Source organism: Nothobranchius furzeri, chromosome 14, assembly GCF_043380555.1.
Source record: "Nothobranchius furzeri strain GRZ-AD chromosome 14, NfurGRZ-RIMD1, whole genome shotgun sequence".
NCBI classification, from domain to species: Eukaryota; Metazoa; Chordata; class Actinopteri; order Cyprinodontiformes; family Nothobranchiidae; genus Nothobranchius; species Nothobranchius furzeri.
In genome coordinates, this window is record NC_091754.1 from 24,066,328 (window position 1) to 24,085,911 (window position 19,584).

The window sequence follows — 19,584 nt, forward strand, 5'->3', positions numbered from 1 at the left end:
ACAGGAAAACTTTTTAAAAGTTCAAACTGGGATTTTTTTATATTAAGCTTCATTCTTTAAAACCACAACTTATCCTAAATATACATATATGCTTATAAAAAGGCTTATTTGGTCAATCTTAAAAAAAAAACATTACATTCATAAATAAGCGTCTCCAACTGGTGAAGCGTCCTTTCATTTAAATAAACATTATCTGGGGCAACCAGTCATACGTTCCGTTACTGTAAATGTCTCTTTACAGGTGAAAGTCATGCATTGTTTTTATTTTGGGTGATTAGTTAAATCTTAATGTGTTGCCACTTTACTTTGCCTGCTTAAAAATAATTATTTGTTGGCAAAATGCAGATAAAATAACTTTAACCCTAATAAAGCATAGAAATATGCAGGTAAACACACCTGTGCACAGAAGTAAACAGTAAACACTAGCAAAACTTTTTTATGTGTGTTGTGATTAAAGATTACATTAATTTAAAATAACATGTTAATGTTTCTGTAATAATACTAGCTGGATGGAGCGAGACCAGAAAAATGTTTTAAAAGTTAAAAAATATGATGTGGTTTATAGGTGTGTGTGTGTGTGTGTGTGTGTGTGTGTGTGTGTGTGTGTGTGTGTGTGTGTGTGTGTGTGTGAGAGAGGTCAACGGGTTTTCAGGGTTCGGGTAAACCTGTGCTGTTACAGAGCGACCGATAGGGGTCAGAGGTCAGTGTGTATCCTGACAGGGCTTGTTTGAACTCCTGCAGGGGGCAGTAGACTCCACTGCAACCTGGGATGAGTTGGTCCTGTGGAACAAGAAGAAACCTACATAAGAAAGAGAAAAGTGTGTGTGTGTGTGTGTGTGTGTGTGAACATTTAAGCAGTGTGTCAATCCTTACTTGTCCTAAATATGTAACTTTAACAAAAGGCTCGCTGGTTTGTCGATTCTGGTGCAACTCCAGAGTCAGGTCAGCTGCGTACGGTGGCCATCTCATGTCAAAAAGCCCCAGAGCCATGAGGCAGGGGATCAGAGTGGTGTCATGCACGGAGTACAGAAATAACTTCCTGTTAGAGAGAAGAGTTATCAGTGAATCACTGAGAAGCTGATAGATTTGCGTGAGAGAGACGAGTGTCCTTCACGAGGTGTCCAACCTGGTTGATGCTGAGGAGCTGCCCTGCAGTTTCTTCTCCATGTTGTCCAACAGTTGATGCAGGAGGGGTCCCACACACAGCTGCAAGTTCTCCCTGTCGTAGACATGGCAAAGAATTAGTTTAGATCCTGACAGAAAGGCATCATTTTACCTGACAAGGTGTGTTTAAACCTTTTGCTGGGTTGGTAGATGTGGCACATCACGTCCACAGCTCTCTGTTCAACTTTATTCCTCCAGGAGGTCAGCGCCGGAGGACAGGGTAGACCATGTGTCTGTAGATTTAGAGAAACAGGTTGATCACTCGTCATAAAATATTTAAATGTTGTAAGAAATTTGTTAACATTTTTATTTGTTGATCAAGACAGAAAAATGTTAAACCGTTTTACAATTAAGACAAAGGAAGTGTCTTCAATGTGCATTTCTAGTTCAAAAAATGTATTATTTGAGATAAACGTGTTTTTTTACACGGCTTTTTCATTTGTGTTTAATAAATAATGGCATGATGGAACCTGAGGTTAGATATGATTCATTTTGAGAGCTTGGTCAAAATTGTATCACTGTTATTTTGTCTTTTAAGTAAAACTCTGAAACTGAAAAGGGAATATTTTCTTTTATCATGACTGACTACTTTATTGAGAGCACATTGCTAGTAATGGGTTGGACCCCCCGTTTGCCTTCAGAGCTTCCTTAATCCTTCGTAACATAGAATCAACAAGGTACTGGAAACATGCCTCTGAGGTCCATATTGACATGATAGCATCACACGGCTGCTGCAGATTTGTCGGCTGCAGATCCATGATGTAAATCTCCCGTTCCACCACATCCCAAAGGTGTTCTATTGGATTGAGATCTGGTGAATGTGGAGGCCACTTGAGTACAGTGAACTCATTGTCATGTTCAAGAAACCAGTCTGAGATTATTTTAGCTTTATGACATGGTGCATTATCCTGCTGGAAGTAGCCATCAGAAGATGGGTACACTGTGGTCATAAAGGGATGGCCATGGTCAGCAACAATACTCAGGTAGGCTGTGGCGTCGCAGTGATGATCAATTACTACTAAGGGGCCCAAAGTGTGCCAATAAAATCTCCCCCACACCATCACACCACCACCACCAGCCTGAACCATTAATACAAGGCAGGATGGATCCATGCTTTCATGTTGCTGATGCCAAATTCTGACCCCATCATCTGAATGTTGCATCAGAAATGGAGACTCATCAGACCAGGCAACATTTTTCCAATCTTCTATTGATCAGTCTTGGTGACCCTGTGTTAATTGTAGCCTGTTTTCTGTTCTTAGCTGAAAGGAGTGGCACCTGGTGTGGTCTTCTGCTGCTGTAGTCCATCTACCTCAAGGTTCCACGTGTTGTGAGAGGTGTTATTTGAGTTACTGTTGCCTTTCTATCAGCTTGAACCACTCTGGCCATTCTCCTCTGGCATCAACAAGGCATTTCACCCACAGAACTGCCGCTCACTAGATGTTTTCCCTTTTTCGGACCATTCTCTATAAACCATAGAGGTGGTTGTATGGAACAATCCCAGAGGATCAGTAATTTCAGAAATACTCAGACCAGCCTGTCTGGCACCAACAACCATGCCACACTCAAAGTCACATGAATCACCTTTCTTCTCCATTTTGAAGCTCGGTTGGAACTGCAGCGGATCATCTTGACCATGTCTACATGCCTAAATGCACTGAGTTGCCACCATTTGATTGGCTGATTAGTAATCTGTGTTAACGGGAAGTTTGAAAAGTGTACCCAATAAATTGGCCCGTGAGTTTAGACAGGAAATCAAAGTATCTTAGATTTGGATGTAAAACCTTCTTTTTAGTGCAAAAATGTTTTTATTTGGCTTTATAGTAAAAATTTGCTCATTAAACTAACATTTCCCAAACTCACAAACGTTTCATCTCATCATCCTAGCTTGTTAAAATCTGCAGAAACTTTTTTTTATCCTGACTATAACCAGCAGCTGTTGGATTTTTATAAGAGTCGTATCTATTCTGATGCTTGGGTTGCAAGCTGGAAAAAGTCACAGGGATCACAGAATCCCAGTGTCACCTCTCTGGCAACCATGTCATCCCTAATGAAGACGAAGTCGACGTGCCGGTGAGCAGCGATCCCCAGTGCACTCTGGATGCGTTGCAGGTCTGCAGCAATGCCTGGCAGAGTGGACAACTCGGCCCAGCGGTGGCTGCAAAGAACACACACCGTGTCAGCGGCGAGACACAGACACACAGTGACAACCTGTCAAAGGCATCTCCACTCTGCTTGTAATTTTGCACTGCACATGATTCTAGATTCCATTTTCTGGCTGAGAGTGCACGGGGCGGTCTGAGAAGTGACGCGACTCTGTGGCAGGTGGAGGAGAGCTGACATACCCGCTGAGAATTTTGAGCAGCTTGCATCCATGGAAGTTAGGGTAGAGAATCTCAGATTCTGCGTCTGTTGTGAGGATGGACACGGTTGCTGGAAGTAGAGAAGAGGCCGGAACAGATCAGGAGGAGCTGGAGATTAAGTTAAATAACACTCGTGCAGATTATTTATTCCACCTGTTTGTTTTTGCTGGAAGAGCCCGGCTAGCAGGCACTTGGCTGATTCGATGGTCCTTACTATGTTACTGGAGCGCACACTGGAGCAGTGAAAGCAGGTCATGGAGGGAGTTTAAAATAGAAACACGTTTCCTCATAAGCCCAATTTTCAGTCACTTACTAGACCTCAGTAGGGATGTAGGTGTTGCTCAGGAAGGGTTTCTCCTCAACGTATCTCTTCCTCAGCCGTTCACCCAGCTCGTACAGCTGCTGCATGCCCATCGTGGTCAGCTGACCGGGGAACGAGCCACCCTGGTGTAAAAAAATCAATCTATCTCAGATACAGCAGAGGTAGACGGATTTATTCTTAAAATAATCCCAGAACATCTTTAAAAACAAGAGGAGAAAACACTGACTGAGTTATTGAAGATATATTATAAAAGGTTATTTACTTTTACCCAACAGGAGGCGGCTAACACATGCAACAGGAAGTCATGGGACTTGTAACCTTGCCTGTTTTGTTTTTCTTTCAGCTAGTCAAAACAAACGATACCAGATGTCATTTTAAATCCTAAATCGTTTCAAACGTCTGCTCATCTATTCTTGTCCAGTTTGGATGAAATCAAACCAAATTCTCAACCATTTTTTCTCCACCAAATTTTAACCAAGAAGCAATTCAACATTTATTCCTTCAGCTTGTTTCCCGTCTGGCTCCACTCATCGCTCATCTCACACACAGTAGTAAATAAACAGAGTAGTTATTCTACCTCCAGAAAAGAGAACAGTTAGCTGGATTTAAACAAGATAAGAGGATGATTGTTAAACGTGTAAATAAAAAAGTAAATCCATTTTCTGTGCATCAGGAGGTGCTGAGCGAAACCTTTGATGACGCCTGTTATTTTCAGGAATGAGGCTGTTTTTAATCATTAGATTAATAATTTCCCAGCTTCCTGTTTGGTCCAGGAAGACGAAGGCTGCGGAGAGGCAGATAATTAGTGACAGAGAGGACATCTCACAGGAACAGAGTTCTGAGAGGGAACGTGTTGTTCCTTTTGTCACAGAGATGGTGGTCTGATTCTCATGGCCACCATGTGATGAAGACTCCTTGGATGAAACGATGAGAGTGGCGCTCTTCTAACTGCAGACCAACACGTGGTCTGGCTCCGCCAACGTTAGTGAATGAATGAGTGAAGGACACATTGTTATTATTATGACTACACATGATCTATCCTCACTTACTTCAGAGCAGATTCATTTTTACCAGAAAATTTTACCAGTGATCAGAGAACAGTGTGATCCTGGACAAAGGTTCCACTGAATTTTACTTTTTAAAGGTTAATGTTTCTGAAACCAACAAGATGATCATTAATTTTAGAATAAAACAGCAAAGTTAATCAGCTTGTGCTCCTCTCCGCAGGAGGGTGAAACTGCAGACTGCAGGGTTACTGGTAGTTTCTAAAATATTTTAAAATAAGATAGGAGGCAGATCTTTTACCTATCAGGCTCCTTTTTTGTGGAACCAACTCCCAGCTTTAGTCTGTGAGGCAGACACCTTGTGTACTTTTAAGACTAGGCTTAAAACATTTTTATTTGATAGGGCCTATGGTTAAAATCTGATGTTAGCCTAGATCTGGACAAGTGGGGGAGTAGAGGGAGGTGGAGTGTACAGTCGGTAAAGACGACTCTCCCTTGCACTACCTCCAACATGCCTCCATCTAAAAGGCTAGGTTATCCAGAGTTTTCTCTGTAGTTATGCTGCTATAGGCTTAGACTGCTGGAGGACATACTGACCACTTTTCACTCTACTACTTTCTTCTACAATCTGCTCTTTAACTGCATTATTTCCTGCTATTTCAGCTGTTAACTTTATTTTTTTCTCTAAGTGTTTTTCTCCCCAGAAGAAGCTACAATGATGTTCTGCTGAGCTGTGGTGCCCTCATGGATGCTAACCATATAATCATTCTCCCTCTCCTGATAACATTTTACTTTCTTTGACATTGAATATGCTACTACTAGTTTACACGTTTAATTATAGATTCACTAGGATAAATACAATAAAGTTAATCTCTTACTAAATAGAATATTTACCAAGAAATCACAATGTAGCCATAGAAACACTACTTGGTTGTGTATGTGTTTGGGGGAGTGTATGTGTGTGCGGAGGTGTAGGTGTGTGTGTGCGCACTTTGTCTTCTCAATCCCCTGTGAGTCGTGGTGGATGGATGCTTATACTGAGCCAGGATTCTCTGGAGGTTTCTTCCTGTTAAAAGGGAGTTTTCCTCTCCAATGTCACTACATGCTTGCTTAGTATGAGGATTGCTGTAAAGACTCTTGATCTGCTCGGTTCCTTATATAGAAAACTTTTTACTGAATGGCTTAATGAACTGACCTGTATTGGAATGTTTATCATGTGAATTGCCTCGAGGTGACTCTTGTCGTGATTTGGCGTTAAATAAGAGAATAAAACTGAGAACCTGTACCTGGGGGTGTTCTGGATCACACCTTGACCCCCACCTGGACCCACTCAGACTCATCAGCAAAGGCACTTTTATGAGAATGTTTTATCCTTTTATTGTGTCAGACTTAGCTTCAACTGCTGGTTCGGACTTCTAGCAGAACAGGTTGTGCGCAGCAAAACTGCTGGCACATCCCATAATAATCTGATTGATGTGCATAAGGCCTGGTCAGTGAAAAAGGCCAGGCTCCTCTTGGCAGATTCAGGTCGCTACCATCTGGATACAGATTTCTGTTGGTGCAGGACCAACCGATTGAGAAACTATTTTATCAAATCAAACTTTAATAAGTCATCGTCACTTTTTAGGTTTCTACAAATAACAAAATTAGAAGGTGAAGTCGACTCTGTTGCAACATTTGAAATTCCTAATCTCAAAGAAAAACTCGTTTTGACTCATGACACATTTGAGAGCATTTATCTTATTTGACATCAGTGAATGAACACCAGGGTCAGAAGTGAAAGACTGAATCACTATTCAGCAACACAAAGCACACCTACTACTCACACTCAGGATGTTCTTCCGATAGCCGTCCTCCACAACAGAAGGGGGCCTGGGTCCACCCTGAAGATCTGTCACCACATAGTTCATGTGCGTGTGAGGTGGAGGCTCCAGGAGCGATGGAACCCATTGGGCCTTTGATGACACACACACACACACACACACACACACACACACACACACACACACACACACACACACACACACACACACACACACACACACACACACACACACACACACACACACACACACACACACACACACACACACACACACACACACACACACACACACACACACACACACACACACACACACAAAGCTTTAGATAAATGACTGAATACAGACACAAGGTAAGAAAGTGCAGAAGTTTCACCTCCAGCACATCAGGTATTGACTTCAGAGGCGTTCGAGCACCGTGCCGGAACAAGACCTGGACCAGTTTGAGCTCATAGGCAGTACTGAGGTTTGGATCTGACGATGGGGAATTTGAAGCAACTGGTTCTGATTCGGTCTTCTGTTGTGACCACAACATGGAGCCGAGGGCCACTGACGCCGAACCCAAAAGTCCTGCTTTAGTCAGGAACTTGCTCATGGCTGGGCTGTTAACAAAATCATTCAAAAACAACAAAGAAATGTGTCCTGATTTACATTAAAAATATTGTTAAATACCACTTAAAAACACGATTAAACTAAATGCAAACTAAGTCCCCATAGATTTAATGACGGTGTTTTGATTCTTTCAATTCATTGACTTTTCCCGCCTACTTGTGCATCTACAGCGACAGGTTTTAGGCATGCTCCATGTAAAATTACTGCTGGACAGAATCAAGAAAACGTCACAATAAATTAAATTATCTTATAAAATAGGAAAAAGAGGTAGAAGCAGTAGTTTAATTTCCTTCAATCCAATAAAACCACAATTTTAGCAACATTTGAACAAATACCATTTTAGTTTAAATAATATCTCTTAGAAAAGAAATGAAAATGTGGTTTAAATCCTACCAGAGGAAGCTTACCTGACTTTAAACGTTCAGCCAAATCCAGTGTTACCTATGCAGTCACCATTATAACTAAAGCTTGCGTGAAACTTTTATGAAGTTATAAAGGTTTTATAATAAAGGTTGCCGATAAATAGAAGTTACATGAAGAAAGTGTTCTCTAGGGGGCGTAACGCTCCTCTATTAAATATTTATTTAGCCTGCTTTCACCATAGGGTCCTGAATGCTGTAAGATAACCTGTGTTTACACTCAGTAACCAGAATTAGCCAACAGATACTGTTTCAACATGACTGCTTAGCTAGCTGAAAGTGTGTTACTAAAACCGTTTGAATAAATTATTACAACTTTCCCGGTATAACCTGCTGACAAGCCACGGAAATCCGTCTCTAAGATAAAAATGGCTGACATTATCAAAAGAAAACGGTCAGCCGTTCCGTTACTTACTTTATTTTTAGAAGCCAAAAGATAAAAGGACGGGCTACTTCTAGAAAGAAATTCCGGGCCGGCTTCGCTTCATGCAGCAACTCTTCGCCCCGGCAGGAGGACGTGTCAGCTGTGGGAACTGTAGGCGCATACGTGACGTTTTACAGCGCAGGTAAGGTAAAACGTACAAATGAAGGACTTCAATATCCAGAATGCATCACCAACCCTCACGCGTTTTCTTTTTCTTCGAAGACTTGCGGGGGAAGCGGTTCATTGAAGCACATTAGCGCCGCCTGGCGGAGATGAATAAAAGCAGCTCAATTGTTTTGGCAAAGTCCTAATTTTTCTCAAACTAATAATTTTAAATGATATAATTGATCGCTTTCCTTAATGTACATCATTATAGTTCATATTATTTTATAAACATATTGGTAACCACCAAAATCTTTTTATTGATGTAAGAAAAAAAGGGGATAATGTACTAATGGTGAAATTCTTAAAAAGGTGAATTATTGTGACGTAATAGTATGATTTTTTAAACACATTTTTAAATGTTTTGTTTAGAAGAATTTTGCAATAATCTTTTGCATTGAAAATTCCAATTGAAGTAGTTGGTCCATATATGTATATTTATGCAGCAGCTTGAGTGTACTCTCACATTTAAGTCAAACATGAGGCATTGATTTTCTTGCTACATATATTTTCCATTAAATGTGTATGGAAAAGTTATTTTAAGGCATTTCATATATGACAGCTTATTTTTTAATAGAAACAATTACGTAAAAAATATCTAAAATATTCAGCTGAAGTCATCTTGTTTTGTTGAGTTGTTGATGTAAAAGTTGCTGAGGTCAACATTAGTTAAAACAGCTGACAAAATAGGTACGAGAAAATACACACATTTATTTTTATTTAATTTTTTCGTACGTGTGAGCAGAACCATCACTTTTAACCACTTTTAACCAAATCTGCTTTCACCACCTGAACTGTTCAAGCAGACAGATAATGTGATGCTATGTGAAAATTGTAAGCATAAGAAAACAAAAAAGTAGTAAAAGAATGTATAACCGAGTGTGAGAACTATGACAAACTAAATGTGATTTAACAATAATGTTTTTTTTTTAAATAGCACAAACGGCTTAGAGTAAAACATCCCAGATGCAACAGAAACAGTCTCCCTGAGCTTCACACAAAATTAACATTTCAACAGTTTGAACTGAAAATGTGTAAGTTTAGGGCTGCAAGATGGATTATTTCACACACGTCAGCCATCAAAGTTTTGGTTTGACAATTAGTTGAAAATATCCACTTGCTGCAGTTAAATGAACTCAGACAAAAACACAAACTAAGACTGAAGTACAAGCTGAAAACTCAAACCAGATGGACCTGACGTTCTTATGAAACTACAGAACACCTGTGAAGTTCTCTTCAGCTATAGAACCAAGCTGGAAGTTTTACAAGTCCAGAGGTTGGAAGCTTTGGAACTATGAAGATGTCCATTCTGTTTGGAGTCTCCTTCGGCCCTTCAGCAAAGGGTGAACGGAGGAAAAGCAGCATCCAAATCCCAACTACGGTTAACATACTGCTCCAGGATCTCATCGATGATGGTACAATCATAATTCACTTGCTCCAAATCCAGATCTGGGATGTAGGAGACGAGACGAATCCCAACGTTCTTTCGAAGCCTGATCAAACTATAGGAACGAGGAAATAAAGAAGCATGTTTAAGTCTAAACAAATAAAAAAACATACTTTAAAACCTACATGAAATAAGTGATCTGCCAGCAGTCCAACCTTTCGTGGTCCTCTGACGTTGAGCCAGAGCCTGCTGAGCCTCCAGCCTCCTCTGATTGTGCGGTTTCCCGTTCTTGCTGCAGACTTGACCTGAACTCTTCACACTGGGCCGCTAAAGCCGACTTCTCCTCCTCCAGACTGACCAGCTGTTGGTGAAGCCAGAGAAAAAAAAACACCCAAGAGGGCAGAAAAGCAGACCAGCTTTAGAAAGCAGTAACAGAATTTAGGACATCTGCACTCAAGAGTAGTTCAATAACTAAATTCAGCCCCAATCAAAGCTGGGACCCTAACCTTGGAGCGAAGTTCATCCATCTTCTTTTCTCTCTGATCCAGTTCACGAACTAGACCGCCAACCTGCAGAGAAATCTCTTGGACATCTGGTTCTTCACCTGGAGCAGCATTAGCGCCGGTACTGATGTCAGCAGCGTTTGATAAAAACTCTTTGTCCTTCACCAAATCGTGAACCTTCTTCTTGGCCTTCTCAAAGAGACTTCTGTAGTCCTTCTGGACTTCTGTTTGGCAGGCTTGATGAGAGCACTCACTCTTTACGCTGACCCGCTCCTGCAGCCGGGTGTTAAGTATTTGCACCTCCTCTTTTACACGGTCCCTCTCTTGAGCCGTGTCCTGCATGAGCTCCAGCAGCTGATCCTGCTGCTTCTGCACCACAGAGATGTCAGCGAAAAGGGGAGCATATGAAGGTTCAGCGATTTCATCATTTTCCATGTGTGTCACTCCGTTGGACAAAGACTGCTCTCCTTGATTCCCACTCTGACTGGATTCCCCGTTCTCCTGCTGGAGGACGGGGGTGTCTGTGTTGTCTAACATGGCACCATTGTTACTGCACCCTTTCTCCCTCCCTCCAGGTTGGCTTTGACTCTCTGTTTCTAGTTTTACTTTGGAAGCTGCTGTTTGGGTGGAGCTGTTGACCACCCGTGTGCTCGGACCTGCGGCGGTATCCAACTCGCTCGCCGCCTCCTCCTCTTTCTTGATTTCATTAATGCTTGGAGCAGGCGTTTGTGGCTTAGGGGTACTTGTATTCTCCAAGGTAACTACCTCATCATCATCATCTTCTTCAGGCACAGAGGAGCATCTCCAGCTCAGATCTCCAGCTGAGGCTTTCTGACAGAAGACATTTTTTCTTGGTCTTTTTGACGTAACCTGGGGAATAACAGGCTGAGGTCGTTTCCCCCTGACCAGCATAAATAACATGATTTATATTAATTATGTTGCAGTGAACCTGTAGAATTAAACCTTACAAAGGTAGAGCTTCCTACCTCTGGGCTTCCACTGACAGGGAACAAACATCGGTAACGACTGGGAGTCCGGTGTAATGGGAGGAGGTGGAGGGGGTCCCTAAATGGATAAAAACATTTTTGATTGCAAATTCTTTTTTCCTCAAATCTTCTAAATGAGTTTGGTTCTTTTCTTACCAGCGTGTGTGCTGGTGGAGGTCAAAGAGGACTCGACCCTGACAGCACCCTGTTTTGACCCACTCCTCGAAGTAGACTGGGTGGAAGGAGACTAGACCGAAACACACAAAAATATAATTATTTTTAATCATCCAGTTCAATGACACTTAATATTGAAAAATGGTAATTAATTTTAAAACCCTACGACTGTGGGAGAGGTGCTCCTGTCCTGCTGCTGCCGCTCCTCCCTCTCGTTCTCCTCGTCTCCGTCGTCATCTGTTCTTCGGGATAGACGCGCCACCCTGGACCCGAGCCGTTTGTGTAGGCGATACATCTTCCAGTATTTGAAGCGCAGCGAGCTGAGCTCCAGGGTGAGGGCCCTGAGCTCACGTGCTAGCTGCTCACAGCTAGAGCAGCCCGGCCTGACCTCTGCGGGCGCAGCTGTGGCGGCCACGGCATCATAGATAACGCTGCTGGGGTCCTCGCCCGGATCCTCGTCCTGATCCAGCGTAGAGTTCATGGGTGGTTGCGGTTCCGACCGCCGGAGGAGCCGCAGCTGCCTGAGCGCAACGCGCCTTTTAACATTGGACAGGATCTCCATTCTGACCAAATAGGGCAGCTCGGGGTGGCCCGTTTTCAGGTGTCGGTCCAGACACGCCCTTTCCAGAGGACAGGCATCAATTGGGCATGGTTCGTTGCTCACAAAGACACGCCCCCCCGCCAGTTTAAGGAGAATAGTCCTCTCTTCCAAATTCCTTACGCCATGGGTTACACGCAGGTGATTGGACAAGGCTGCAAACAGACAGGAGCACAAGGGACAGACCACTCGCTTCCTTGGCGACATCTAGAAAACAGTAAAAAAACAAACAATAAACATAAAATCACGGTAAACCGGTCTCTAGCGGCACGCAGCTAAAATAACAAAGGAGTGACTTCAAGGCAACTGCTTTTCTTTAATAACTCTGCATACAATTTTGTGTTTTTCCGTCAATATGGGATGCTGTGTGTACATTAATGAGGAGAAAAATGAATTTCATTGATTTTAGCAAACGGCTGCAATTGTAACAAAGTGAACAATTGACAGGGGTTGGTGGGAGTGTGCCTGTTTTGGTGCAAGATCCATCAATCTTTTTTTTTTTGGCTTTATTTCCAACATGCCCTTCATTAGACAGCACACAGATATGTTTAGCTGTAAATCTTAATCTCAGTCTGATGAATCTGCTGCTTATTTGACTTTACACAGCAAGACTGCAGCTTCCTACAAGACTTGCTTCTCTCTCTAGAATATCCATCACATCTCGGAGCTCCATGAAGAAACCAGCGGATGCCTGGTTCCAGCTGAAGGTGTTGCAGTCTTCTTTGGTGGGTTGTGATGTCAGAGAGAGGGGTCCTGTGTCCTGAAGAAGTCTGGAGCCTGCTGAGCTCACTGAGCAGAAGTTCTTTTATGGGTTCTCGTGTATTTCAGAGTAAAACATGTTAATTCCTGACTGAAAATGTTAATGTAGACTAAACTTATCACACAGTTTTCTGTTATTGTTATCTCTGGATTTTAATAAATAAATATATGAAAATGTTTGGTTTTGCACAACTGACTCACACTTATTTTGTCATCTAATAAGGTTTTAACCATAGTTACTACACTAGTTATGCTGGAAGCACAATCACTGGTTGTAGATGCTTGTGCTCCGTTCACATGAAAAATTAATGAAAAGTAGAACAATTACGTCTGCTACAGAAAGCAGTTCATTTTGGATAGTGAGTTAAAGCATCTAAAGCCACACGTTTACCTCCAAGTCTTTAAAAACTTGTTTTAAATTAACTTCGATCAGCTCATCTGACAGCAGGCAGGGAGAAGAAACAGACTGAAGATTATAGGACTAAATCCTGGAAACACTGACTCATGCATTGTTGAGGGTGTAGATTTGAAGGTAAGCAGGAGCAGAGATCTGAACCATTGACATCTTTACGTCTATTAGGACATAAAGTATAGGGTCTATGCTAGGATGCAGAGAACAGAAAGCTCATATTATAAAATCCTTACATTGATCAGTGTATTTTACAAACACTTTTTTAAATACACAATTATACTTATTTTTGCTAAAGACGATCTTTACTACAATGTATTCTACAATATGTTTGCAGTCTGGCTGCCCTCTAAAATGTAAAACTGATAAATGCTGCTCGTGCTGCTCCAACACTTAAATGCTTTGATAAAATACATAGTCAGTGCCTTAATCAGTACACATTACTGGTCAATAATCACAAAAAGAAATCACTGTAGAAATGAGAAAAGAGTCGCTTTAGCGTTCAGTTCTGTCAGAAGCCGCTCATAGGCAGCGCAGATCCTGCATGCACCACGTGACCGCGTGTTGGCGAGCCGAGTTCAAGAGTAGCCGGGCCAGGGGTAGTTGGAGTGGAGTTCAAAGCCTGTGGCAGGCAGCTTTCCATGCAGGGACGCGCGGGACCGCGGGACGCAGTGCAAGATAAACGGATTGTTGTGGAGGAAGTTTATTCTAATTCAAGCGCTTTTTTTGCGCGAATGTCAAAGAAACGTGCACATGCAAAACACATTTAGAAAAAAATCACCAAAACCAATAAAACTCAGCAAAACCTACAAAAGTGGCTAAAAGTTGCATAAAGTGGCTCACCCGGTCAGCTTGAGACAGAGCATATGTCTACTCCTATATTAATGTCGATGGTCTACTCACATGTTCGGAAGAGCTGGACTTCTGTGAAAAAACAGTTGAGTATAGCGGCCACGACGCCACCTTTTGCGTCCGAGGTTCAGGCTGCCCACAGCGGAATTGGGCAGTTTTTTTTTACTTGCTAGTTCTCCGCTCTCACTTTCTTCTTCTTTATGTTTTACGGGGGTTATGAGCAAGTAATGCTTAGGTGCATTACTGCCACCTACTGGAGTGGAGTGTGGACCTCTTGAAAGTAAATGCCACCAAATACCAAAACACTAAAGAAATAACGAAGTAAATAAAAGAAATAATAAGGCTAATACCAGAAGCCAAACTAGGGAAACACAATATCACAACAAAATGTACAAAAAGAATCTAACAATGGCAAACAACAATCCACAACCAGCTAAGGGATGCAACAATACCACTTTTTTCCAAACCGATACGATACCGATAATTGGATCAGAATACTCGCAGATACCGATTACAGATACCTATACTTCTACCACACAAAAAATGCAATGATTTGGAATACAGATTTTATTTTCTTCTTTGCTTTCAACAGGAAAATACTGCGAGGTAAATAAAAAGTAAAATATATGAATAAAAATCATCACAAAACTAAAATATTAGGTGAACAGAAATGACAAGTTACAGTGAAGCCATTTTCAAGCAACTGCATTGGTATCGGTTCCTGGTATCGGTTAACTTTTACTGATACCGATACCAGTATCGTATCCCGATACCAGTATCGGTGCATCCCTACAACCAGCACAGTATTATGTTAATCCTTGTGTTAATCCTCTCCCTGGGCTGCCACCTTACTGTGGTGGAGGGGTTTGAGTGTCTCAATGATCCTAGGAGCTAAGTTATCTGAGGCTTTCTGCCTCTGGTAGGGTCACCCACGGCAAACAGGTCCTAGGTGAGGGATCAGACAAAGAGCAGCCCAGAGACCTCTTATGATGAATTATATAAATGGAAACCGTGTTCCCTCGCACGGACATGGGTCACCGGGGCCCCCCTCTGGAGCCAGGTCTGGAGGTGGGGCACATTGGCGAGCGCCTGGTGGCGCAGGCTTTCACCCATGGAGCCCGGCCAGGCACAGCCCGAAGAGGACACATAGGTCCCCCTTCCCATGGGCTCGCCACTCGTGGGGGAGCCAACGGGGTCGGGTGCAGTGTGTGACGGGTGATAGTCGAGGGCGGGGACCATGGCGATCTGATCCTCGGCTACAGAAGCTGGCTCTTGGCACATGGAATGTCACCTCTCTGGAGCCTGAATTGGTGTGTGAGGTTGAGAGGTTCCGACTAGATATAGTCGGACTCACCTCAATGCATGGCTCTGGAACCAGTTTCCTTGAGAGGGGTTGGACTTTCTACCACTCTGGAGTTGCTCCCACTGAGAGGCGCCGAGCAGGGGTGGGCATACTAGTTGCCCCCCATCTTGGTGCCTGTACGTTGGGGTTTACCTCAGTGAATGAGAGGGTAGCCTCCCTCTGCCTATGTGTGGGGGGATGGTTTCTGACTGTGGTCTGTACTTATGCACCAAACAGCAGTTCAGACTACCCACCCTTTTTGGAGACCTTGGAGGGGGTGCTGGAAAGTGCTCCTTCCGGTGACTCCCTCGTTCTGCTGGGGGACTTTAACGCTCACGTGGGCAACGACAGTGAGATCTGGAGATGTGTGGTTGGGAGGAACGGCCCCCCTGATCTGAATTTGAGTGGTGTTTTGTTATTGGACTTCTGTGCCAGTCATGGATTGTCCATAATGAACACCATGTTCAGACATGTTACGTGCAGTGCCCCTTTTCGGCCACAAGATGGCCTCAATGGCTTCTGGCTCGACTGTCTCCCGGTGCCCAGCTGTGGGTAATTTGAAAATCACCTGAGCAGCTGGTAAAAGCTGCCCTCTTACCCTCATTCAGGAGAAGGTCCAAGGGTAGAGTAGACAGGAAACAGTTTATTCTATTCTCTTCTCCTCGTTCGCTCTTTGGTAAAACTCGTCATAATTAGTCTTCGGTGCTCTCGGTTTTTGGATTTGGATTTGGATTTAGGATTTGACAATTTGGCAATTTGACTTTGGACCACATTTGACTTAGGCTTTGGATCTCCCCTTTTGTGTAAATAGTATATTCTCGGTTGTTTACCCCCATCCCCTTCTGGGTTGGCGTTTTTAGTTTCTCCTTATTAAATATTGCTCCTTTGGTTTTGTATATAGTATTGCTTTTTAATTCTTTGTAAATATTCCATTCCTTTTGTAATAAATCCCTTGTTTTATAGTGACACAGCACTCTGTTTATTATTTAGCCCACACACTAATTTTATTACTCCCCTCCTCATCTCTCCTAGACATAAAGGTTTCCATATGTGCTCTTGGCACCAGGATACCTTAGACCGCAGCTCGCTGATCGACTTTGCTGTTGTTTCGTCTGACCTGCGGCTGCATGTCTTGGACACTTGGGTGAAGAGAGGGGCGGAGCTGTCAACTGACCACTACCTGGTGGTGAGTTGGCTCAGATGGTGGGGGAGGATGCCGGTCAGACCAAGCAGGCCCAAACGTATCGCGAGGGTCTGCTGGGAACGTCTGACAGAGTCTCCTGTCAGAAGGAGCTTCAATTCCCACCTCCGACAGAATTTCCAAAATGTTCCGGGGGAGGCGGGGGACATTGAGTATGAATGGACCCTGTTCCGTGCCTCCATTGTTGAGGCGGCTGACCGGAGCTGTGGTCGCAGGATCATCGGTGCCTGTCATGGTGGCAACCCCCGAACCAGCTGGTGGACACCGGCGGTTAAGGATGCTGTCAAGCTGAAGAAAGAGTCCTATCAGGTCTTTTTGGCCTGTGGGACTCCAGTGGCAGCTGACGTGTACCGGCAGTCCAAGCGGAACGCGGCTCGGGTGGTTGCCAAGGCAAAAACCCGGGCATGGGAGGAGCTCGGTGAGACCATGGAGCAAGACTTCCGTATGGCTTCGAGGAGATACTGGTCCACCATCCGGCGCCTCAGGGGTGGAAAGCAGTGCGCTTCCAACACTATCTATATTAGGGACGGTGTGCTGCTGACCTCTACTCAGGACGTTGTGGATCGGTGGGCAGAATACTTCGAAGACCTCCTCAATCCCACCAACACGTCTTCCAGTAAGGAAGCAGAGTCTGGGGACTTTGAGTTGGCCTCTCAAATCTCTGGTGCTGAGGTCACTGAGGTGGTTAAAAAGCTCCTCTGTGGCAAGGCTCCAGGGGTGGATGAGATCCGCCCGGAGTTCCTTAAGGCTCTGGATGTTGTGGGGCTGTGTTGGCTGACGCGGCCCTGCAATATCGCGTGGACATCGGGGGCAGTCCCACTGGACTAGCAGACCGGGGTGGTGGTCCCCTTATTTAAAAATGGGGACCGCAGGGTGTGTTCCAACTACAGGGGGATCACACTCCTGAGCCTTCCTGGTAAGGTCTATTCAAGGGTTCTGGAGAGAAGGGTCCGTCGGATTGTTGAACCTCAGATTCAGGAGGAGCAATGTGGTTTTCATCCTGGCCGTGAAACACTGGACCAGCTCTATACCCTTAAGGGGATCCTGGAGGGTGCGTGGGAATTTGCCCAACCAGTCTACACGTGTTTAGTGGATTTGTAGAAGGTGTTTGACCACGTCCCTTGGGGAGCCTTGTGGGGGCTACTCCGGGAGTATGGGGTACCAGGCTCTCTGGTACAGGCTGTTAGGTCCCTGTATGACCGGTGTCAGAGCTTGGTCCGCATTGCCAGCAGTAAGTCGGGCTCCTTCCCAGTGAGAGTTGGACTCCGCCAAGGCTGCCCTTTGTCACCGATTCTGTTCATAACCTTCATGGACAGAATTTCTAGGCACAGCCAAGGTGTGGAGGGCATCCGTTTTGGTGGCCTGAGGATCAGGTCTCTGCTTTTTGCAGATGATGTGGTCCTGTTGGCTTCATCAGAACGTGATCTTCAGCTTTCGCTGGAGCGATTCGCAGCCGAGTGTGAAGCAGCTGGGATGAGAATCAGCTCCTCTAAATCTGAGACCATGATCTTGATTCGGAAAAGGGTAGAATGCCTTCTCCGGGTCAGGGATGAGGTCTTTCCCCAAGTGGAGGAGTTTAAGTGTCTTGGGGTCTTGTTCATGAGTGAGGGAAAACTGGAGAGTGAGATTGATAGGCGGATTGGTGTTGCATCTGCAGTGATGCAGGCGTTGTACCGGTCTGTCATGGTGAAGAGAGAGCTGAGTCAGAAGGCGAAGCTCTCAATTTACTGGTTGATCTACGTTCCTACCCTCACCTATGGTCATGAGCTTTGGGTAGTGACCGAAAGAACATGATCGCGGACACAAGCGGCCAAAATGAGTTTTCTCCGAAGAGTGGCTGGGCTCTCCCTTAGAGATAGGGTGAGAAGCTCGGTCATTCGGGAGGGGCTCGGAGTGTCCCAGAGCAAAGGGAACCCCAAGGTGCTGTTTAATACCATCAGCAGCATCGTCTCTCCTGCCTCTTCTACAGCCTCCATCCACTCTGTTGCAGACTGTGAAAACTTTCTGTCTTTCTTTGTGGTAAATAAGGTTAGATCTAGCATCTCTCCTTCAGCCTTATCGCTGCCTCTCCCGACTCCAACCAGGCCCATCATCCTAGATAGCTTTGCTCCTGTTTCTTTGCCCGAGTTAACCAAACTAGTTAACTCTATGAAGACCTCTGCATGCCCCCTCGACATCTTACCCACATCTTTGTTTAAAAGTGCTTTTCAGTCCATCGGTCCCAGCGTGCTCTCTATAATTAATGCTTCTCTGGTTTCTGGTCAGGTCCCAGCTTACTTTAAAAATGCTGTAATCCACCCGCTTCTTAAAAAACGGAGTCTCGACCCCTCTCTCCATAGCAGCTTCAGACCCATCTCTAAACTTCCGTTCATCTACAACAGTGGTTCCCAAACTTATTTAGCCGCGCACCCCCTTCTATGTCCCGACCATGTCGACGCCCCCCCCCCCCCGCCCCCACATCGGGGCATGGCTCTCTCTCTCTCTCTCTCTCTCTCTCTCTCTCTCTCTCTCTCTCTCTCTCTCTCTCTCTCTCTCTCTCTCTCTCTCTCTCTCTCTATATATATATATATATATATATATATATCAGATGTCAAGCTAAACAGACAGGGTTAAAAAAAATTCCCCATCACTTTCATTTTTTAAATAGTAATTAATAAACATTCGATACCATTACAATTTCCTTTGATTTCATTTTAAATAAATATTTAGAGTGCCCAGGTAGCACATAAACAATGCAATTTAACGGTTTTCTTAAAGTAGGAACGTTTAACCTGTGCGGCCAGAGCGCTCTCCTTCCTTCTGCTCTGCGTAAACCTGAGCTGATCACCTACTTGTGCGTAATCAAATGTTTATAGGGGACAAGATATAGCCATGATGTTCACTTTTACCTCAGACCGACTTATTGCTGTTTTATGGTGTGGCTGAATCTGCGATCCGCTGCCACGCTGACTGGAATAACAAATGCTGCAGTAACAGGACTTGTGGTCAGGTTCATGAGGAGTCACTGGCTGTAGCGAACCCGACTCATCCCAGAAGCTAATATCTTAATTTGACCTTGAATGAAAAATAACCTCTTAAAA

General features: G+C 44.1%; 2 protein-coding genes across 2 annotated transcripts; both read right to left on the reverse strand.

Moving 5' to 3' along the window:
- Positions 1-565: 565 nt before the first annotated feature.
- acp6 (acid phosphatase 6, lysophosphatidic) lies at positions 566-8,256 on the reverse strand. The gene is made up of 11 exons (XM_015966317.3): positions 8,123-8,256; positions 7,053-7,278; positions 6,680-6,808; positions 3,841-3,971; positions 3,681-3,760; positions 3,510-3,597; positions 3,190-3,322; positions 1,297-1,397; positions 1,127-1,219; positions 874-1,039; positions 566-780 (listed from the first exon to the last, which is right to left on the reverse strand). The coding sequence occupies exons 2-11, from the start codon at positions 7,269-7,271 to the stop codon at positions 649-651; spliced, it is 1,272 nt and encodes a 423-aa protein (XP_015821803.1). The 5' UTR covers positions 7,272-7,278; positions 8,123-8,256; the 3' UTR covers positions 566-648.
- A 728-nt stretch (positions 8,257-8,984) lies between these two features.
- LOC107389905 (inner centromere protein A) lies at positions 8,985-14,721 on the reverse strand. The gene is made up of 7 exons (XM_015966313.3): positions 14,013-14,721; positions 11,510-12,148; positions 11,326-11,416; positions 11,170-11,248; positions 10,187-11,084; positions 9,896-10,041; positions 8,985-9,795 (listed from the first exon to the last, which is right to left on the reverse strand). The coding sequence occupies exons 2-7, from the start codon at positions 12,146-12,148 to the stop codon at positions 9,627-9,629; spliced, it is 2,022 nt and encodes a 673-aa protein (XP_015821799.2). The 5' UTR covers positions 14,013-14,721; the 3' UTR covers positions 8,985-9,626.
- Between the last annotated feature and the right edge of the window lie 4,863 nt (positions 14,722-19,584).

Excerpts from the sequence above, each read along its gene's own strand:
- acp6 (XM_015966317.3), bottom strand. The coding sequence starts at position 7,271 with ATGAGCAAGTTCCTGACTAAAGCAGGACTTTTGGGTTCGGCGTCAGTG. Across the intron at positions 3,598-3,680 it reads CTTCCAGCAAAAACAAACAG|CAACCGTGTCCATCCTCACA; the intron begins GTGGAATAAATA and ends CTCTACTTCCAG. Across the intron at positions 781-873 it reads AAGTTACATATTTAGGACAA|GACCAACTCATCCCAGGTTG; the intron begins GTAAGGATTGAC and ends CTTGTTCCACAG.
- LOC107389905 (XM_015966313.3), bottom strand. The coding sequence starts at position 12,148 with ATGTCGCCAAGGAAGCGAGTGGTCTGTCCCTTGTGCTCCTGTCTGTTT. Across the intron at positions 11,417-11,509 it reads GGAGCACCTCTCCCACAGTC|TCTCCTTCCACCCAGTCTAC; the intron begins GTAGGGTTTTAA and ends GTTTCGGTCTAG. Across the intron at positions 9,796-9,895 it reads ACGTCAGAGGACCACGAAAG|TTTGATCAGGCTTCGAAAGA; the intron begins GTTGGACTGCTG and ends TCGTTCCTATAG.